General features: G+C 32.8%; 1 protein-coding gene across 1 annotated transcript in view; it reads right to left on the bottom strand.

Moving 5' to 3' along the window:
• Nucleotides 1-6,111: 6,111 nt before the first annotated feature.
• Nucleotides 6,112-18,399, bottom strand: part of LOC145249435 (phospholipase A2-like) — a 29,600-nt gene continuing 17,312 nt past the window's right edge. Inside the window, exons 4-5 of the mRNA XM_080110995.1 lie at nucleotides 7,064-7,219; nucleotides 6,112-6,879 (exon numbers count right to left, since the gene is read on the bottom strand). Coding sequence (XP_079967121.1) covers nucleotides 6,822-6,879; nucleotides 7,064-7,219 — 214 coding nt within the window. The 3' untranslated portion in view covers nucleotides 6,112-6,821. The remainder of the gene's footprint in view (nucleotides 6,880-7,063; nucleotides 7,220-18,399) is intronic.

Here is an 18,399-nt window from a genome sequence, read left to right as displayed (position 1 = left end):
AAACGAAAAGATTGCTCGGCTAATGGTAACTTTACAATGATAGCTCAGAAAAAAGAAATAAAAGAAAAGAAAAGAAAGGAAAAAAGTCTAATTAAATACGACATATTTTCACTTATTTATATAAGTATGATTTTATTTCAACTTAAAGGTTACAAACGTTAATAATTAATTTAAATGTAAAAAACGTTAATATTTTTTTTGCGCTGGCATTAGATTTATTCTTTTAAAATCTGTATTCCTTAAATAACCACTAAAAGTTGAGATGGATGTTTTAATGTTAACTAAAAAGAATAACTATAAAACTATAAAATTATATTGGGAGATCCCACATCATTTTGTATAATGTGATCACTTATTTTATCCGGTTACCCCTTTTACCCGTGGCAATGATATGATCCTATAGATTGGTTTTAATATAAAAAGGTAATGTTTTTGACTAATACTTTCGGAGATATTCTTGGCCTGATGATGTGATTTTCCCTACCAGGGTGGTCACTGAAAACATATTTTCACATGTGTAGCCACTACTTTTCATATTCAACATATATATCTATAATATAAAGCTGAATGTGAGTGTGTGTGTATGTGTCTGTGCTGTGTGTCTGGTTACGAATAGACTCCTATATGGTTAGTTATTTAAAAAAAAACTGGTTACATATAATGATAGAAGATGTATCGAGACACAGGAATGGGTATGTTTGATCTGGCAGAACGGTGGTTCATTAAAATTTTGTCTGGAAATAAAAAATTTAAAAATTTAAAAAAAAAAACGTTTACAAGTGTTTTTGATATAGATGTACATAAGAATACTTTGATAAATATGTTTTAACTTAAATAGGGATGTCATAATAAAATTGTAGGATGGGCGATCGCGCCTGGCCTCCATAGAATGGAAATAGGCACAGACTTTAATAAAGACGTTTCATATCTATCTGCGTAAGTATACTTTGATAATTATGTTTCAGTTTGAAGAAATATGATATAATAAAATTGTGGGGTATTCGTTCGCACCTGACCTCCATAGAATGGAAATATGTCACAAAGTTTAACAAGGTGTTTTAATATCGATCCACAGAATATTGTGATAAGTGTTTCAGTGTAAACAGGTATGGTAAAATAAATTATGGGGTGTATCTATTTTATTTTTACTTTCATCATATTTAACTTTGGTTTTGATACCCCCAAATTCAAACCAAATTTACAACCCTTCCTTTTCATAACCTATCATACTTTCATAAACCAGAGTCCATTTTCTGTAGGCCGTTTTTGGACCCAGTCAACGACGTGTACTTTTTTAATATGTATATATATATATATATATATATATATATATATATATATATATATATATATATATATATATATATTTGTGTGTAAATGTATGGGTTTGAGTTTTGTGTTGCTAATCGTAATGTATGCCTTATATTTCTCCTGATTTTTTTTTAGTATGGTCTGTATGTGTGCGTGTATGTTTTGGGTTTTTTCTCTTGTCTGTTTATTCATTTGAAATCAAATACATTCAGGTCAAGTCTAATTGCATCGATTCTGTATTCATTATTACTATCATTAATGTTGCAGTCATTTAAGGGTCCGAAACAAACACTCAATTCAATACCTAGTGGAAACAAATAATATTTAAGAAAAATCTTATTATATCAAATAAAGAGTTTAGATATACGTGCGTCTGACTGCCGCGTATCTTGTTTGTTTTTTTACACGGTGATCACCACTTTTCAAGGCCCGGAAGTCACTCAGGGATAAGGGTTATTGTAAGTACAGTACGTTAGTGTAGATATTTTATAAAGTGTCTTCTTCAGGGGGCGGTTCATTAGGAATTTGTTTACGTTGGACTTGAAGACAACCAAGTTGTTGTCAGGTGGGAAGCAGGCAGAAGGTACAGAGTTCCACAGGCGTGCAATTCTAAGAAAGAAGCTTTGTTCATGGAATCTACGTTTTGATTTAGGAATAGATAAAGGATGGGGAAAGTTTTTGACAGTGGATTCAGCTAGACGGGTGTTTTTCGTAAAACATTTGCGAGGGGGGACCAGATTGGAGTTCAGACGAGCTCCTGCCATCGAAATAACGATAAAACAACGTCTCTTCTGTGGGAGAGAGGTTGCAGGGAATGAAAAGGGCATGCCCCACTAAGCCAATTTTGTACTCTGTCAAGGCAGGATAGGCTGTTTTTGGCAGCTCCTGCCCAGATATGGCAACAGTATTCGATTCTTGGACGTACTTGGCTTTTATATAGATAGAGAATTGCATCAGTAGTGAGATATCTTCTGGAGCGGTAGAAGGATCCCACCATCTTTCCAGCGACCTTGGCAACATACTTGATGTACGTGTTCCATTTCAGATCAGGAGTGAAGGTCAAGCCCAGAAGCTTGTCAAAACATGGTGCTTCTCCTAGACTAGAGCCATCCATTTCAATTGATGCCAGATGGGGATCAGAGCTTTGATGATGTAAAGATAGGAGTTTTGTTTTAGATGAATAAAAGGTAACCAACCACGTCTTCCCCCACTGAACCACTCGTTCAAGATCAGAGGAGGGAGATTCGGAGAGAGTTTTGTCATTTAGAGCCTTTGATGTGTTGCCGTAGATGGCCCTGTCATCAGCATAGATGTCAACGAATTATTTAAGTATGTGTTTAGGGAGATCATTGATGTAGATCAGGAAAAGAGTTGGGTCAAGCATTGACCCTTGAGGGACTCCAGCATTAATACTGCAGGCCTCTGATTTTTGTCCATCGACCACTACTCTTATGAGCCTATCGGAGAGAAATGATTTAATGATAGAGAGAATATCTCCAGTTATACCGTAGCTAGAGATCTTGTGAAGTAGGCCGTTATGCCATACTTTATCGAAGGCCTTTGATATGTCAATAGCAATTGCCCTGGAAAGGAAGCCTTTGTCAAGAGATTCAATAATCGTATGAGATATAACCGTCAGCACATCTGCGGTAGATATTGCAGAGTGGAAACCATATTGCTTTCACTTAGAAGGTTATTTCTGCTGAGGTGTTTGACTATTTCTCTATTTAATCTGAATTCCAGCAATTTACTCATGACACACAGGGTACTTATTGGTCTGTACTGAGAGGGAGATGACTTATCACCTGAGTTCTTAAATACAGGGCAAACTGATGAGGTTTTCTTTAGTGTTGGAAAGCACTTCTCCTTAAGGCAACATTTAAACAGTTTTGTAAGTATGGGAGCAAGTTCTGGTTGAAGCTTTTTTAACACTATAATTGGGATTCCGTCAGGGCCAGTTGCTTTACTGGAGTCAAGGTTCTTGATTAGCTTGGCGCCCTCATGCACAGATATTTGTATGTTACCTATCGTGTTCTGTGTAATAGAAGGAAATATAGGGAGTTGATGGCCTTCGTCGCATAGGGTAGAATTAGCTGCAAAGTTCTTGGCAAATAGTTTGGCCTTGTTTTACGGTGACGAGATGACCTCTGGTCCGTTGATAATGGTTGGGATGCATGATTTATGCATAACTTGTGTACAAACGTCCAAGGACATATACTCCCGGTCTTTATAATAAGTGGGAGAATTCATTCATCATCCATAGATAACACACACAACAATGATTAATTTGATATACACGTTCGCAAGGAGATTTGCAATAAAAACAGTAGAACTTTAAAAAATACGAAAAAGTAATTTTTCTGATTTATGCCCCCCCTTTTTTTTTAAATAATTTAAAGACGACGCTGGAATGTCTAATTGCGTATAATATGCGTAGAATACGTACGTTTCTTGATAACGACCACCGTGGAGTTGATGACCTCAATGTAATTTTGTGAAATTTTCATTTATTTGTGTACTTTGTGCTTAACGTAAAGGCACAGCGTTTTCCTTCTATCTTTTACACTCTTGGACTGACACACATGAACAAACACGTGGGGATGCATCTACCTATACTTGGAATGTTTATAGTCAATCAATTTATTTATATGAATACACACACACAAACATATACACACAGATACACTCACACATACACATATATATATATATATATATATATATATATATATATATATATATATATATATATATATATATACATGAACATATATGAGTATCATTACAAAATTTAGGAATCCTATTTTTAACTCCACATTAAGTGCAAATGTTTGTTAACCTGCATGAACTTTCAGTTGGTGCATGCGAAATATTGGGAGTGTTTTCTTAATACTCACTAATGTACAGTGCACAATAAATATTCGCACAATTACTTTTAGGTTCTCCGCTTGACACGTGCTTGTTCCTAGTGCTGCTACTAATATTGGTACTAGTTTGATTTTTTTCATCATACTTATCGCTTTCAGCGTTCCGGCTAGCTCTGTGTATTGGCTTCGTTTCTTCTTTTCTTTGATATTTATTTATGTGATCAGCTGGATCAGGAAAGTTTTCGATTTGGCAAAATTTTTATTTATTGTGATTTATTACGACATCCGGTCTTTTTGCTTGGATTGGTTTATCTGTTTCTACGCGCATGTTCCATAGAATTTTGTGATTTTCGTTTTCAATTACTGTAGCTTACTTAATCTTGTACCATTTGTCTGTGCATTTGAGATGTAGTTGTTTGCACTATTCTCAGTGCCTTTCCCACTTTGTCGTGCCTGTTCTTGTATTTCTTTTTATCTATTTGCTACATTCACTTTCTATATGGTTTATCTGCAGAGTCTGCATTTGCTGTTTTCTTGTGTTTTGTCGATATTTGCTTTGATGTAGTTGGCCAATATTGATTAGTCAGTAAGAATGGCCCTTCTGTTGTGGTGCATTGTGCATCGTCATTACTCCCGGTCTTTGATCGAGCTGTCTCAGTTCTCCTTTGGTCTATCCTATGAACAGTCCTGAGTATCTTACTAGTGATACTGCCCATGTATTTATACCTTTTATTAGGTTTCTGCTATAAAATTTCGTTCCCAGAAGATGTCCTGTTCTTCTGAGGTATTTCTTTCCAATTCTCTCTTCCATTTCTGTTGCTTTGATCGGGTCTGCTTCCAGAACTCCTAGGTATTTATAGGCGTGTTGTTCCCCTAGTGTTCTCACCTCTGTTAGGTTGGTTAGTTCCATGCCTTCTGTAATCTCTAATTTTCCGTTCCTTATAACGGGTAGCGCGCACTTCTCCATACCAAACTCCATTTGGATGTCCTGGCTTAAGATCCTGTTCTTCTTTTTTTAATGTTTCTAGTTAATTTTCGGTCATGCAAAAAGTTTAAGATCATTATTATTATTATTATTATTATTATTATTATTATTATTATTATTATTATTAATAATAATAATAATAATAATTTTTATAATAATTATTAAAACAATAATAATAATAATAATAATAATTTACCCACTAAGATTTTCCACACTATTAAGCCATATGTTTACAGTAAAGACGAGCATATTTTGAGTCAACTATTGTTGTTACTGGTGTTTGTGTGCGTATATTTGCCTTATGGTCGCCCTACTCCGTTACATGAAATAGATATTAAGTTTGTTTTTTTAATCATTTTAGCAAACACAACACAACACAACAGCAAACACAACACAACACAACAGAACAACAAACAACAACACAACACAACAGCAACAGCAAACACAGCACAACACAACAGCAAACAACAACACAACAACAAACAACAACACAACACAACAGCAAACACAACACAACAGCAAACACAACGCAACACAACGCAACACAACGCAACACAACACAACACAACAGCAAACACAGCCGTTGTTATAAATTTCGAACTCCACGACCAGTAATGCGCCTTACATAGAGAAGGTGTTCTAGAGGACTGTTAGCTTTATTTATTGCTTATTCTAATGCGGATATCTGTAGAATCGCTTTAAGTAATAATATATAGGTGATGTTTGCTCAATGGTTTAAAACAAAGAATACCACAATAGGTGTGCCAAGTTAGAATCCAGGTCGTTCCACAAAAATACATTCTTTTAGGAACTTTGGATGCTTTAACGTGGTCTCTCCCATAAGTATATGTAATCTTCTTAAAAAGACTCTTAATAGAAAAATATCAGGAAAACAAATATTAATTCATTAATGATACTCAAAGAAAAGAAACAACCACAAAAGAAATATTTACATGATGAAATTATCAAAATTCAATTAAACTTTAATTATTTTCACATTTGGTAAGTTGCATAAAAATTGTTTATTCGCACAAAACATAATTTATTAGTATTTCTAGTTTGGATCGTACTATTGTTCTTTTCTTGAATGTTATTTGTGGTGTAACCTCTGATCTTCGCCAAGCATGTTGGCAGCTAACTTGGAAAAGAAAGGAGAAAAGTTACTTGCTCGTGGATGATTTCATATTCTTAGAGTTATCATTTTTTTTCAATGTGGATTTGTGTGTGAAAAAAAATGCCAAAAGGGAAGTAACAATAATAAAGTTAAAAGGGATTATCTCCCTTTTACTGTTGAAATTTTAAGGAGAGGCTGTGCAATATTTTGTCTTTCTTTATAATTAGAGGTTCCCATATACTGCTGATATCTATGCTCGGTCTGCTTCGAATTTTTTTTTTTTAGCATTTGTGCTGCTTTTTTCTACATCGACCAAAGCGTTACACATAACACTCCATATAAGATCAATAATTCGATCAAGATACGTAATACTAACAATCAGCTCTTATCTAAAAAAATGCAGAACTGTAATACAATTTATTGCATAAAAACAGAAAAGGTGTGTCATCTTTATGTATTTTTAATAGTTACATAATAGATCTGGTAGTTTTAATCTTGTTCTCATTTGCTTTGGATCTAATAATTCTCCATTTGAATTAAACTTTTACGGATAGGAATTCACCATTCGGTATTGAAGTTCATACGCTCTACATCTGAAATACCTGTAAGAAAAGGGAGAAAAAATGGTTAAAAGCGTGAAAATAGAATGAACTAACGAAGTAGCAAATATTAACAGAAATCTACATTTCGTTTTGACTTGTTTAGAAACAATGAATTAGTCCTAATTATCAGAATGTCTGGGGATCATTCATGTACAATGAATTTTAAAGAATATTTGGAACTAACCTTCGCTTAACACAAACTCGTACAGGTTCCTCTTCAATACATCGCATATTTAACAAGTCAAAGTATATCGTGGAGATTATGGATGCTGACTTGCTACCCTCACTGAGTTGGGTCTGGAGACAACGTTTGAACTTTCGATCACATTCGCAATGGCTTCTACAAAAGAGAAAAACGTAAATGTAGAACTGATACCTTCATATAGAGTCACATTTTACAAATCATTTTGTTGAATTTTTATTTATTAAAATTATATTTTTGATTTTTTAATTAAAATTGGTAATCGTTAATATGTGTGTAATGAGAAGTAGGTAGAGTAAACTTTTACACAAAAATGGGATAAAGCTTAGAAAAATTCCCCACTCTTTATCTGTGCCTAAATCCAAACCTTGATTCCACGAGCAAAGCTCTTTTCTTAGAACTGCACGCCAGTGGAACTCTCTGCCGCTTTCCTGTTTCCCACCTGACTACAACTCAGACGTCTTCAAGTCTAACATAAACAAACTCCTGACAAACTGCCCCCTTAAGTAAGACACTCTATCAACCCCCCTCAATACTAATGATTACTACAATACCATCTCATTGATTACTGTACACGCAATAACCCTTATCCCTGAGTGGCCTTCGGGCCTTGATAAATTGTGACCCCCCATGTACAAAAAATCACACCAGAATTGTTAGCAAGTGAAGAAAAGTTATAACATTCACTTGTATGCTACACCTTTTGTGTTGGAAGGTTTGATCTCAAGTATAGACGAAACTATAAATATACAATCGTTAATTATTTATGACTTTTTCACCCCAAAAAAGGCATAGTGCAACTTTGATGTAGGGAGCTACTATCATGGACATAAGTTGCAGGTCTACTATGTAGGGAATTGAGAAGCAAGATGGCTGTTTACATTAAACTTGAACTTCTTCATGTAAGTACACAAAGAAGGAACCCGGACGAAAATTTCAGAGTCTAGCAGTTCTGGGAAATAAACTATTAGAGTAGAAGGTTTTCTTACATTTAGGGATCTCTACTGTTTTGCGGTAGAATTTTCCTGCTGGTCGGGTTTGTTGGGCGTATTTATGTCGAGGGGATATAAGGGCTGACAGTTCGTCGGAGAATCTGCCCATTAGTGGCTTATGAAACTTAGGCAGCTTACTTCTGTGGAAATTCCTGGGTTTGATAATAAGATTCACGAAATAAGTTTTACAAAGTCATAAATTACATCAGTTCAAAATCTTGTAAAAATAACACTACAATAATATGAGACTTCGTTGTATCTTTTACTTCTTATTAATAGAAGTTAATAATATAAAGTTTATTAATTATGAAAATATTGTTTATGTCTGTCACAAGTCAGAACCTTTATTTTTCAATAGTTAGAGTGTTATATTTGTTATTGATTGATGAAAGTATTCTACCATGTATTTTATTCTACTTTGTTGTTGTCGTATTATATTTCTTATTCAATTTTAACCCCAGTACAATGCCACTTTGGAGTAGGGAGCTGATATTGGGGATATAAGTTGCAGGGATACTATGAAATGAGATGAGCAGCATAATGTATGTTTACATTACACTTGAACTTCTGCATGTTAGTACTGTTTGGAAAACAGAATCACGGAAGGGGGTTCCAAAGTCTAGCAGTTCTGGGGAAGAAACTATTGGAGTAAAAGGTTTTCTTACACCTACGGATATCTACTGTGTAGGAGTGGTATTTAATTGCTCGTCGGGTTTATCGGGGGTATTTACATTGAGTAACGATTGTTATTAAATTATTGTTAGAAGTTTTGCAGGTTATCCTAGGAAGAGGGGCATTCAATGGGTTATACACACGCAAATTAATTCTATTTGAGTAATGGGAGGCTTCTTAACTTTGTATATTGAAATACAAAATTTGACTAGAAAAAAAAGAAGATATCGGTCAAAAGGTCGACACAATAGGCAATGGAAAAATATTCCAAAATGAAAGAGTGTTTATATAAATCAACATAAAGGAAAGTGAGGACAAACTGACACAAATCTTCCTAATATCTTGTCACTGGAAAGTTTTTAATGAAGAAAATATAATAAATATAAGTATGTACATTTTGATATATCTATGGAGTTACTTAAACAATTTAAATTGTTAATTGATAATTAGTTAGTTAAATATTGGTTTAATATTACAACGTGTCTATGATGCCAGTTTCAGATTTCCAAAAATCCTTAACATATAAACTTTTATCTGCTAGAAAAGAAAAGTATATTTTATTTTTCTATTATGATGACATGTTCTTTTTTTCAAAACTAACCCAGCCATAATATTGAATTCATAAAAGATTAAGTTATTTTTTTTATTTTAATAATTCTTACGTTAATTCTTTTCCTGGATCATTTCCCTGAATGGACGATCAATTAACACTTCAAATTAACTGTCAAATCGAAAGGTTTCCACACATTTGAAAGTTTTAATTGTATTTACTCACTAGTAGTCGTTGGCTGCTCGTACAATACGCATATCATATTTTAATATACGGAGAATACTTGTTTATCATAAATAGAAATACAGTAGGTTGTAAGCGTAACGTTTAATTCGGTAAAAAAAAAATGAAGTAAAAGGAAACGGAAAGAATCTGAGACATTCGTGCGAGTATTATGTTTTCCTTTGTAAGTAGTTCACTCTTTTTAGTAAAAAAATTATCTAGCTGAGATCGAAACCAAAACCAAATGACAGTGGAAAAAACGATACGCATTAGACTAGTTTGACACGTTTTCTAAACCTGTTTACACTTCCTTGCCAGTTTTAATAATAATAGACATTACTACGAATACATATTTACACTTGACATGAACAAGTTGTCATATTGTCCAGCCGCTCAGGCGGATAGGTAAAACAGTTTACAAACTGAAAAAAAAATCCGACGAGCCACATAACAATTCGTCACGTTTGACTACTTAGCAGCCGTAGTTTCCAGATGAAAAAGGATTAAAAAGAGTTCCATATGTCTTAATCCCTTAATTACCAAATTTTAAGAGTGTAAATCAAAAATTCGTTGAAAATAATGTTTGAAAAGTATACTCTTACACACATACATTTATAAATATATAGATGTTTTTGTGATTATATGAAAAATTAAATAACTAAAAATACGATGCCCGGGACAGTAAAAATCATTCTCTGAAGAGAAAAGAGCTTCCTATTCATATGACCATTGCAATATTATAATGGTATAAAACCTTATGTCTTTGACACATAATCAAAATATTTGATATAAAATGTTTTCTCAATATAAAACCAATCTGTGTGAATGATCATGACCTTATATCTAATATGCATTATTACTTATGTATAATTATTAAACTCTATGAATCCTGCTTGCTTGCACTTTGTCTTTGACGATTGGGCGATTTAATCGTAAAAAATGGATGATATATATATATATATATATATATGTGTGTGTGTGTATACATATATATACATATATATAAATATAAATAGATATATTAAAAGTTGTTTTTTTTGTTTATTATATCTAGATTTGACCCTCTCCCACTTCCAAAGAACGTTCTTCTTTTCTTGCAGGAACTGGCTGATGTAATCGCCATATTTGTAATAAGTCTTAATACTCTCTAATCTTTCTGGATTTATCATCAGGAATAGATTAATCTTACTAGTTTTTAAAAATTGATATATGCTTTTTATTAACGTATACATAGTTGTCATAATTTAATTATTTTAATAATTCTCAAAAATCTCAGGATATTAATGGTAAAAAAATACCTTTTGTAAACAGTATTTTTTTTTTAGTTAATTATTAGTAATGTGATATATTTTTCTGTAGATAATCATAACACAGGACATTCACTTAGACTAAATCGAAAGGTTTATTTACAAAGAGTACAATTCGAAAGTCTCTCTCATTCGGTGTCTTTCGAACTCTCTTACAATGGAGAAGTATATCTACAGTGCATATCTTATTGTCCGAAGGGGCACTATGTAATTCCATTATATCACCTTCTGCCAAGCTAAATTTCATCCAAGAATTTAGTTCTCTTTGGGCTTTAGCGAAAGCGTACAGCCCTTTTCCTTGTTCTTTCACTTCTCCTTACAGTTTGCATTTGTGAATTCTTCGATTTTGGAGAGTGACTAGTGTTTTAGTTACTGATATTTCTCTTGGTATTTCCTTGTTGTTTGGAGGTTCAAGTTGGAAAGCGCCATACAACACTTCCATTGGTAGCTCTCGATTTTCAACCGTTTCCATGTGTCTTGGTTTCAATTGTTTTATATGTATTTTACGGGAAAATGTGCTTCGTTTTATGATATAGACCATTCTTTCGATTCTTTAAAAGACTATCCCACCTCCCCATTTTTTTTATTTCCCGATAGCTTTTAAAAAAACTTTATCAACGTCCTTATATTTTCTGCACTTTGCATCTCATTTTTTCTTGGAATTAACCGGTCGAACACAAAACGTACTTTTCTGGTAAACATTATTTCAGCTGGTGATACATTTGCATTAGTATTCTGATTTGGCGTTATTCTATAAATTGTTAGGAATTTTTTTAATACTCTTCTCTTCAGTGTCAACGTTGTTATTTCTTTTCAATTCTCTTTTGAAGGTATCGACAATCATTTCCGCTTGCCCGTTTGACTGAGGGTTATAAATTGGTGTTGTGATATATTCCATGGCCAGTGACTAACAGTAGTACTTAAATTCTTGTCCTGTGAACATAGTACTATTCTCACTAACAATTCTTTTTGGTACTCCGAAACGACCAAATACATCGTCTAACGTCTTCATAGTGTTTTTGCTGTGGGGTGTTTGCATTTATAAATGTTTGGCTATTTTGAAAAACTATCCACGCTTACCAGGTAATAATATCCTTTCAGTGGTCCTGCGTAATCTATATGGATGCGTCTCCAGGGTACAGCTACTTGGCAATTTTTGCATAATGTTACCATTTTTTCTATGTTCTAGTCAATTTCAGGCCAGAGTGTATATCCTCTAATTAGAGCTTTCGTTCTGGACCCATTTTAAATTATTTCAGAATTTTCATTTGTAACATTTGCGGTATTACCACTCTATCTGCGCACAGTAGAGGTTCATCACATATCAAAAACGAACACACTTTTATTCCTTTTTTTTCTTCTTTTCGTTTTGCCACACTTGTTTATTTTCATATTGTAAATGTATTCGTCCATTTTCGCTGCTTTTTTATTTCATCGAGTGTTACAGGTATTGATCTAATAATATTTATTAGTATATCTGGTAGTTCGTTTTCTTTTTTTAGTGTTGCTATCACCGTTTCTTCGAGCAATTCCGTTTTACTTGGAATCAATCTGGACAGACCATCTGCATGTGCAATTTTGTTAGATGGTAAATGTTGCATTTTAAAATTGTAGTTGAGAAAAATATAGCTCCATCACTGCAATTTGTTCCCGGTATGGGTGGGAATACCTTTTTTAGAACCAAAATGGTTTATGGTATGTTTGCAGGACAAATCATCTTTCATGGATGGAGCTATTACATTTTTTTCATAGCGTACACAATATGCCAGACTTTCTTTCTCGAGCTTACTGTAGTTTCTTTCTGCGAATAATAAAACCATTGATGTGTGGGCACTTGGTTTAGTGGACCCATCTACTATGTGTAGAAGCACGGCTCCTCACCTGTATTCGCTCGCTTATGATGCTAGAATAAACTCTTTCTTCGGATCGTAATGTGTCAAAGATAGATCTGACAACACACACTTTTTTGGAATGCTACCTCGCATTCTTTTGTCCAGTGCCATTTGTTATTTTTCTTCTTCAATAATTCATTCAACGCTGCGCTTACTTCCTGCATATTTGGGATATAAGGATTATAGTAGTGCCCTAGACCCAGGAATGACTGTAATTTCATTAATTCTCCGGTCTAGGCATTCTCTAATTGCTTTTGTGCTGTTTGGGTGTGGTTTTCTACTAAATTCACGTGTTCCCAGAGCCAATTTGAATCCGTAGTTTCACGAATACCTCACAAATATGAATTTTATATTTTTAAATACTCTTGCTTCTTATTAACATGTCGTCCAAGTAAGCCAGTGTAAAATCTAGGCCTGCAAACATGGTATCCATAATTTATTGGAATAAATTTGGGGCTAACCAAAAGCCAACCGTCTCAATGCAAATACATCTTTATGGGTATTCATCGGCAGGTATTTTGAACAATCTTCTTGGAATTTTGACATGTAAAGATGCCTCTGATAAATCAATTTTGGGGAAAGAATTTCCCCATTCAACTTGAAAAAATGTCCTCAGGTGTAGAGAGCAGATGGTTATGATCTTTTAAGCAACTATGCAGCCCAGTTGAGAAATGTTCACATACCCTGATCTTGTTATTTTCTTTTCCCATATACTGCGGTTGATGCTCTCTCAGAGTAATCCACTTTTTCAATGATTCTATTTTCTACGAGTTTCTTTAGTTCCTCATCTATTGTTTCCGGTGAGGAAAATGGAACCTTTACTATAGTCCTTCAGTTCAAAATTTCCTTAAAACTTAGTTCAACAACCCAGTCCTTCAGAAAATACATTTTTCTAATCCTTTTTTTAAATCCTTAATAAATTATTCTGGCAATTTGGAATTTTCTATCACTGCCACACATACTTTTCTACAAAATGAATTCATGGGTTTCTCTCATAAATTGAATAGTATCATCCAGGCGATACCAAGAAAATTAGAATTGTTTCATGGTATGATATAAATTTTGGTATTTTCTGTATTTTCATTAAGTGGCACATTTATATGAAAATCATCTTTGAATTTTAGTCTATTTCCAGAAACGCCTATGGAATTTTTTTTCTGTATTTTGTAACTTTTGCTATGCAATTTTCTTCCGAGTTATTTCATCAATTTAGGATATATCAATCCCAGTATTCTGAAAGCAGTTTACATTCCAGTCATTAATTTTGACATCAATATGTTTTTTTTTATTACTATTCATGGAGTCTTTTTTTAGACTCGATGGCATTTATTCTTTTGGGGTTACGGAAATTTTTTTCTTTGTGCAAACCGGTGATTTGTGACCTTTATGTCGGCACTCATAGCATATTTTATTTTTAAAGTAGCTCTCTTTTGTGAGGTGATTTTTCTTCAACATGTTCTACAGTATTTTAAACCCTTTGTACTATTGCAATCTTTTTTCAATACTTGTATTGGCTAGTTTAAAATTCAATCCTTTTGGTACTCTTCGGTAACTTTTTGTAAAGTTATCGCAATGTCTACATTCATGATAAATAATAGTCTTGAACGAATGTCATTATCTTTAGCGACAATTGAACCCGGAACAAATATTAAACATTTAAACGTATCTTCTTTGAGTTCTTTTATCCTGAATAATTTACATTGACGATTTACTTTTACTGTATAAGCAATAAAATACTCCTCATCGTGTTTCACAATATTTAGACATTCATTATGCGTATAAAATAAGCTGTCACGTTCCCTGAGAATCATCTTCAAGTTTCTTTGGGATAATGAAATTTTTATACTTGGTATTTTCCTATTTACAAAGTTTTTGCAACAGCAGGATAATTGATATCTTTTAGAAAAAATATTTTCATATCATCTAAAATATGCTCGAAAAAGTCAAACCATTTGTTGGATCATACAAAACTTCTGACAGAGAGTTTGCAATTCCTTCATGAGTAAACGGACAATCCTTTTTCTCTTCTTGCCTCATTAATATGGTTTGTAATAATCCTATTTGTTTCTATTGTTGTTCTGGTACATATTCTATTTGCTTTTGTTGGGTTTGTAGGGCCAACTGCTTAGTTTTTTGTGAATTCAGTTAAACTTTTAGGCAGAGAATAAAACAACAACATAAATAATTGTACAAAAACAGTGCTAAAAAATTAAATTAATTTCTCTAGAAAAACACATAATATTTCCTAACAATTTCGAAAAGTTTTGGAGAGGAAAATACACAGCGACAATAACCAACAACAGACATACAAAAAGCAGCATAAGACGTGTTCCTTTTTTTTCAATCTTTTTTATCCTTATTGATTTTTCTCATTAGAATAAAAGAGATTTGAAAGGAATTAGCAATAAAACAAATATTGTATTTCCTTTTTCTTTCAATATGAAACTAAACAGACTGAATTATGTTTTTTTTTTTATTTTGAAAAAAAACAACAGATTTATTTACTTTTTTGTTTGACTTAGTTTTCTGTTGTTTTTTGTGTCGCATTCTTTTAAAATTTCTTTTTCAGTTGGTTAAAATATTTTATTATTTAAGTTTTAGAGCTTATTTCTCTTCATAATAAATGGTTTTCTTTTTGCTTCGACAAGCACGTTTTTGAATTCAGTTTCATCATTTTTTATTCCTCTTGAGTCATTCTCAGAAAGAGTTTTTTCTCCAAATTATCATACACTCATCTTTCGTCGCTAAATGATATTTTTCTCCGCGTAAAAGGTTTATTTACAAAGGGTACAATACGAAAATCTGTCTTGTTCGGTGACTCTAATCCCGGAGAAGTATATCTACAATGTCTATCATATTGTCCGGAGGGGTGCTACTTCATTTCATCATAACTTAATGTTTCTAGTGTATCAAGTTTTCGTTTATTATTGGTCAATTCAATATATGTGATGTCAACTAATATATATATATATATATATATATATTATTTATGTATATATATATATATATATATGTATATATATATTGGCTGATAAGAAGAGGCGCGATAGATACAAGAAAGCTGATTGGCTAACTAAATCCTCTATAGAAGAGGACCATATAAAAACGATAAACAACCACAGAATTCGCGTATAAGCCTGAGGGATCCTAGAGTGGATGAAACGCCGAATATTCAGTGTAGCTTAATCGCCATATATATTTTATAAATTACTAACTAGCTCTACCTACGTATTGAGCACTTTTTAAGTAAATACTTAAAGGTTACGCGTGAATATATACTTTCGTATATTAATTTTGTGTGAGTAAATGAAGTAATATATATGTATATATATATTTATATATATATATATACATACATACATACATACATATAAGAAGTAGTGTACTTTGCTTGAAGCATTGTTAGAGAATAAAAAATAAAAAGGTATTTTAAGAAGCCTAAAAAAATGCGGGAATGTACATTCGTAGTGAGGAGGGAAATAAATAAATATATGAATAATAAATAATAATTTTTTTTATTATTACATATTTTTTATATATATTTATTCATTTATATACCTGAATTTTAACCATGGGTGGTATTTAATTTCAAAGGTCCTTTCGGGTAATAATCCTTCTTTAAAGAATCAATACTGATTGAAAAGTTAAAATCAAAAATTAATAGTAAAACAGGAAAATCTAACATATTTCTAATAAAGACACAAACACACTAATATTTTCTATATAGGGTCTCAGTTATAACTCATCCAGCAAAAAAAAAAATGCTCACTTTAATAACTGCATAATCTAAACAAAATAACGAATGAAGAAATAGATATATAATTTTTCTTAGATTAACCTCTTTATCATATTCTACATATATAAAGTCATTTCTATAAACCGCTTACATAATTATTGAAGCTCAAGAGCACCTTATATCTTACAAAAACTTTTAAAAACAGCGGCTAGTTGTAATCATATCAAAAATATTTTTGAATTAAATCTTGCATAAAATAATAATTTAAACAATGACAGTTTATAAGCATATAATAGAATATAAATTAATTCCCCTGAATCAGAAAGCCTCAGGACAAGTAAAAATGAATTACCTCCCTTGAACATAACTGAATGAATTAATCTTTGGCCAAATTAAGTTAAAATACACACATAAAAAAAAAACAAAACAAAACATTTTAAAAACAACGCCAGTTATAACCATAGTAAGCAGAATTTGAATTGCGCCCCTTGATCTTAAGATCTATACAATTATTTCCCCTGAACGTTTAACGACATTAATTAACTTTTGAGCGTTTGGATTTAATTCTAAATAAAACTGCCATTTTGCAATTTGCATTCTAGAAAGAGTATTTATTTCTCCACGGAGGATGGGTTATTAAACGAAAGGATGTTTGGAATTAAATACCACTCACAGTAAAAATTGAGATAGAGAAATGAATAAATATATATTTAAAAAATATATATATATAATAAAAAAAATATATAGAATTATTTATTATTTATGTATTTATTTATTTATCTTCCCACAATGACTGTTCATTCCTGCATTTTTTAACCTTCTAAAATATCATATATACATACTGGAATACTGTTGCCATATCTGGGCAGGAGCTGCCAAAAACACCCTATCCTGCCTTGACAGAGTACAAAATAGACTTAGTGGCTTAGTGGGGGATGCCCTTTTCTCTACCCTGCAACCTCTCTCCCACAGAAGAGACGTTGCGAGCCTATCCTTTTTTTATCATTATTTCCATGGCAGATGCTCGTCTGAACTCCAATCTCTGGTCCCCCCCTGGCCAATCTTTCACGAAAAACACCCGTCTAGCCGAATCCACTGTGAAAAATTTCCCCCACTCTTTATCTGTGCCTAAATCAAAACGTGGATTCCATGAACGAAGCTTCTTTTTTAGAACTGCACGCCTGTGGAACTCTGTTCCGTCTGCTTGCTTCCCACCGGACTACAACTTGGATGTGTTCAAGTCCAATGTTAACAAATTCCTAATGAACCGCCCCCTTAAGTAAACACTTCATCAAATCTCCACACTAACGTAATGTACTTGCAATAACCCTTATCCCTGAGTGGCTTCCGGGCCTGGATAAGTGGTGATCACTGTGTAAAATATATATATATATATATATATATAATAATTATATATATATATGTGTGTGTGTGTGTGTGTGTGTGTGATGAGAAAGGCGTGAACCATAATCCAATGTTATAAAATAAATAAGCCGATTAAAAAAATCACGAAATGTCATACAACCCAAGAAAAAGTGAACAATATTTGGATGTTATAAAATCAATAAGTCGATTAAAAAAAAAAAAAATCACGAAATGTAATAAAACTCGAAGCGCCTTTCGTCAGACCGACTTTGCAAGAATATACGTCTGAAAGAAGAAGAAGAGAAAAGTTCTGTTTTTATAGAACTGTTGTAATAATTAGGGAAAAGGGAAACCAATGAAAAAAAAACCTTAGGTGGAATGTGTCCCGATAAATAGTTCCCACTGTAACCGAAGGTTTCTTTGCTTACAAAAAGTAGGGGTGAGGCTAAAACTGATGGCAAACGCCTCGAGAACAGACAGGTTGAACTTCCTGTGTCTTCTGTGCAAAACAGAAAAAACAATCCGAAGAGAATGTAGAACCACAATCATTTTCATCTACTGAGTGTTGTCCAATAGCCGATT

This window comes from Euprymna scolopes, chromosome 28 (genome assembly GCF_053919585.1).
Source record: "Euprymna scolopes isolate OS-2025 chromosome 28, ASM5391958v1, whole genome shotgun sequence".
NCBI lineage: Eukaryota > Metazoa > Mollusca > Cephalopoda > Sepiida > Sepiolidae > Euprymna > Euprymna scolopes.
This window is presented reverse-complemented; position numbering and strand designations above follow the sequence as displayed.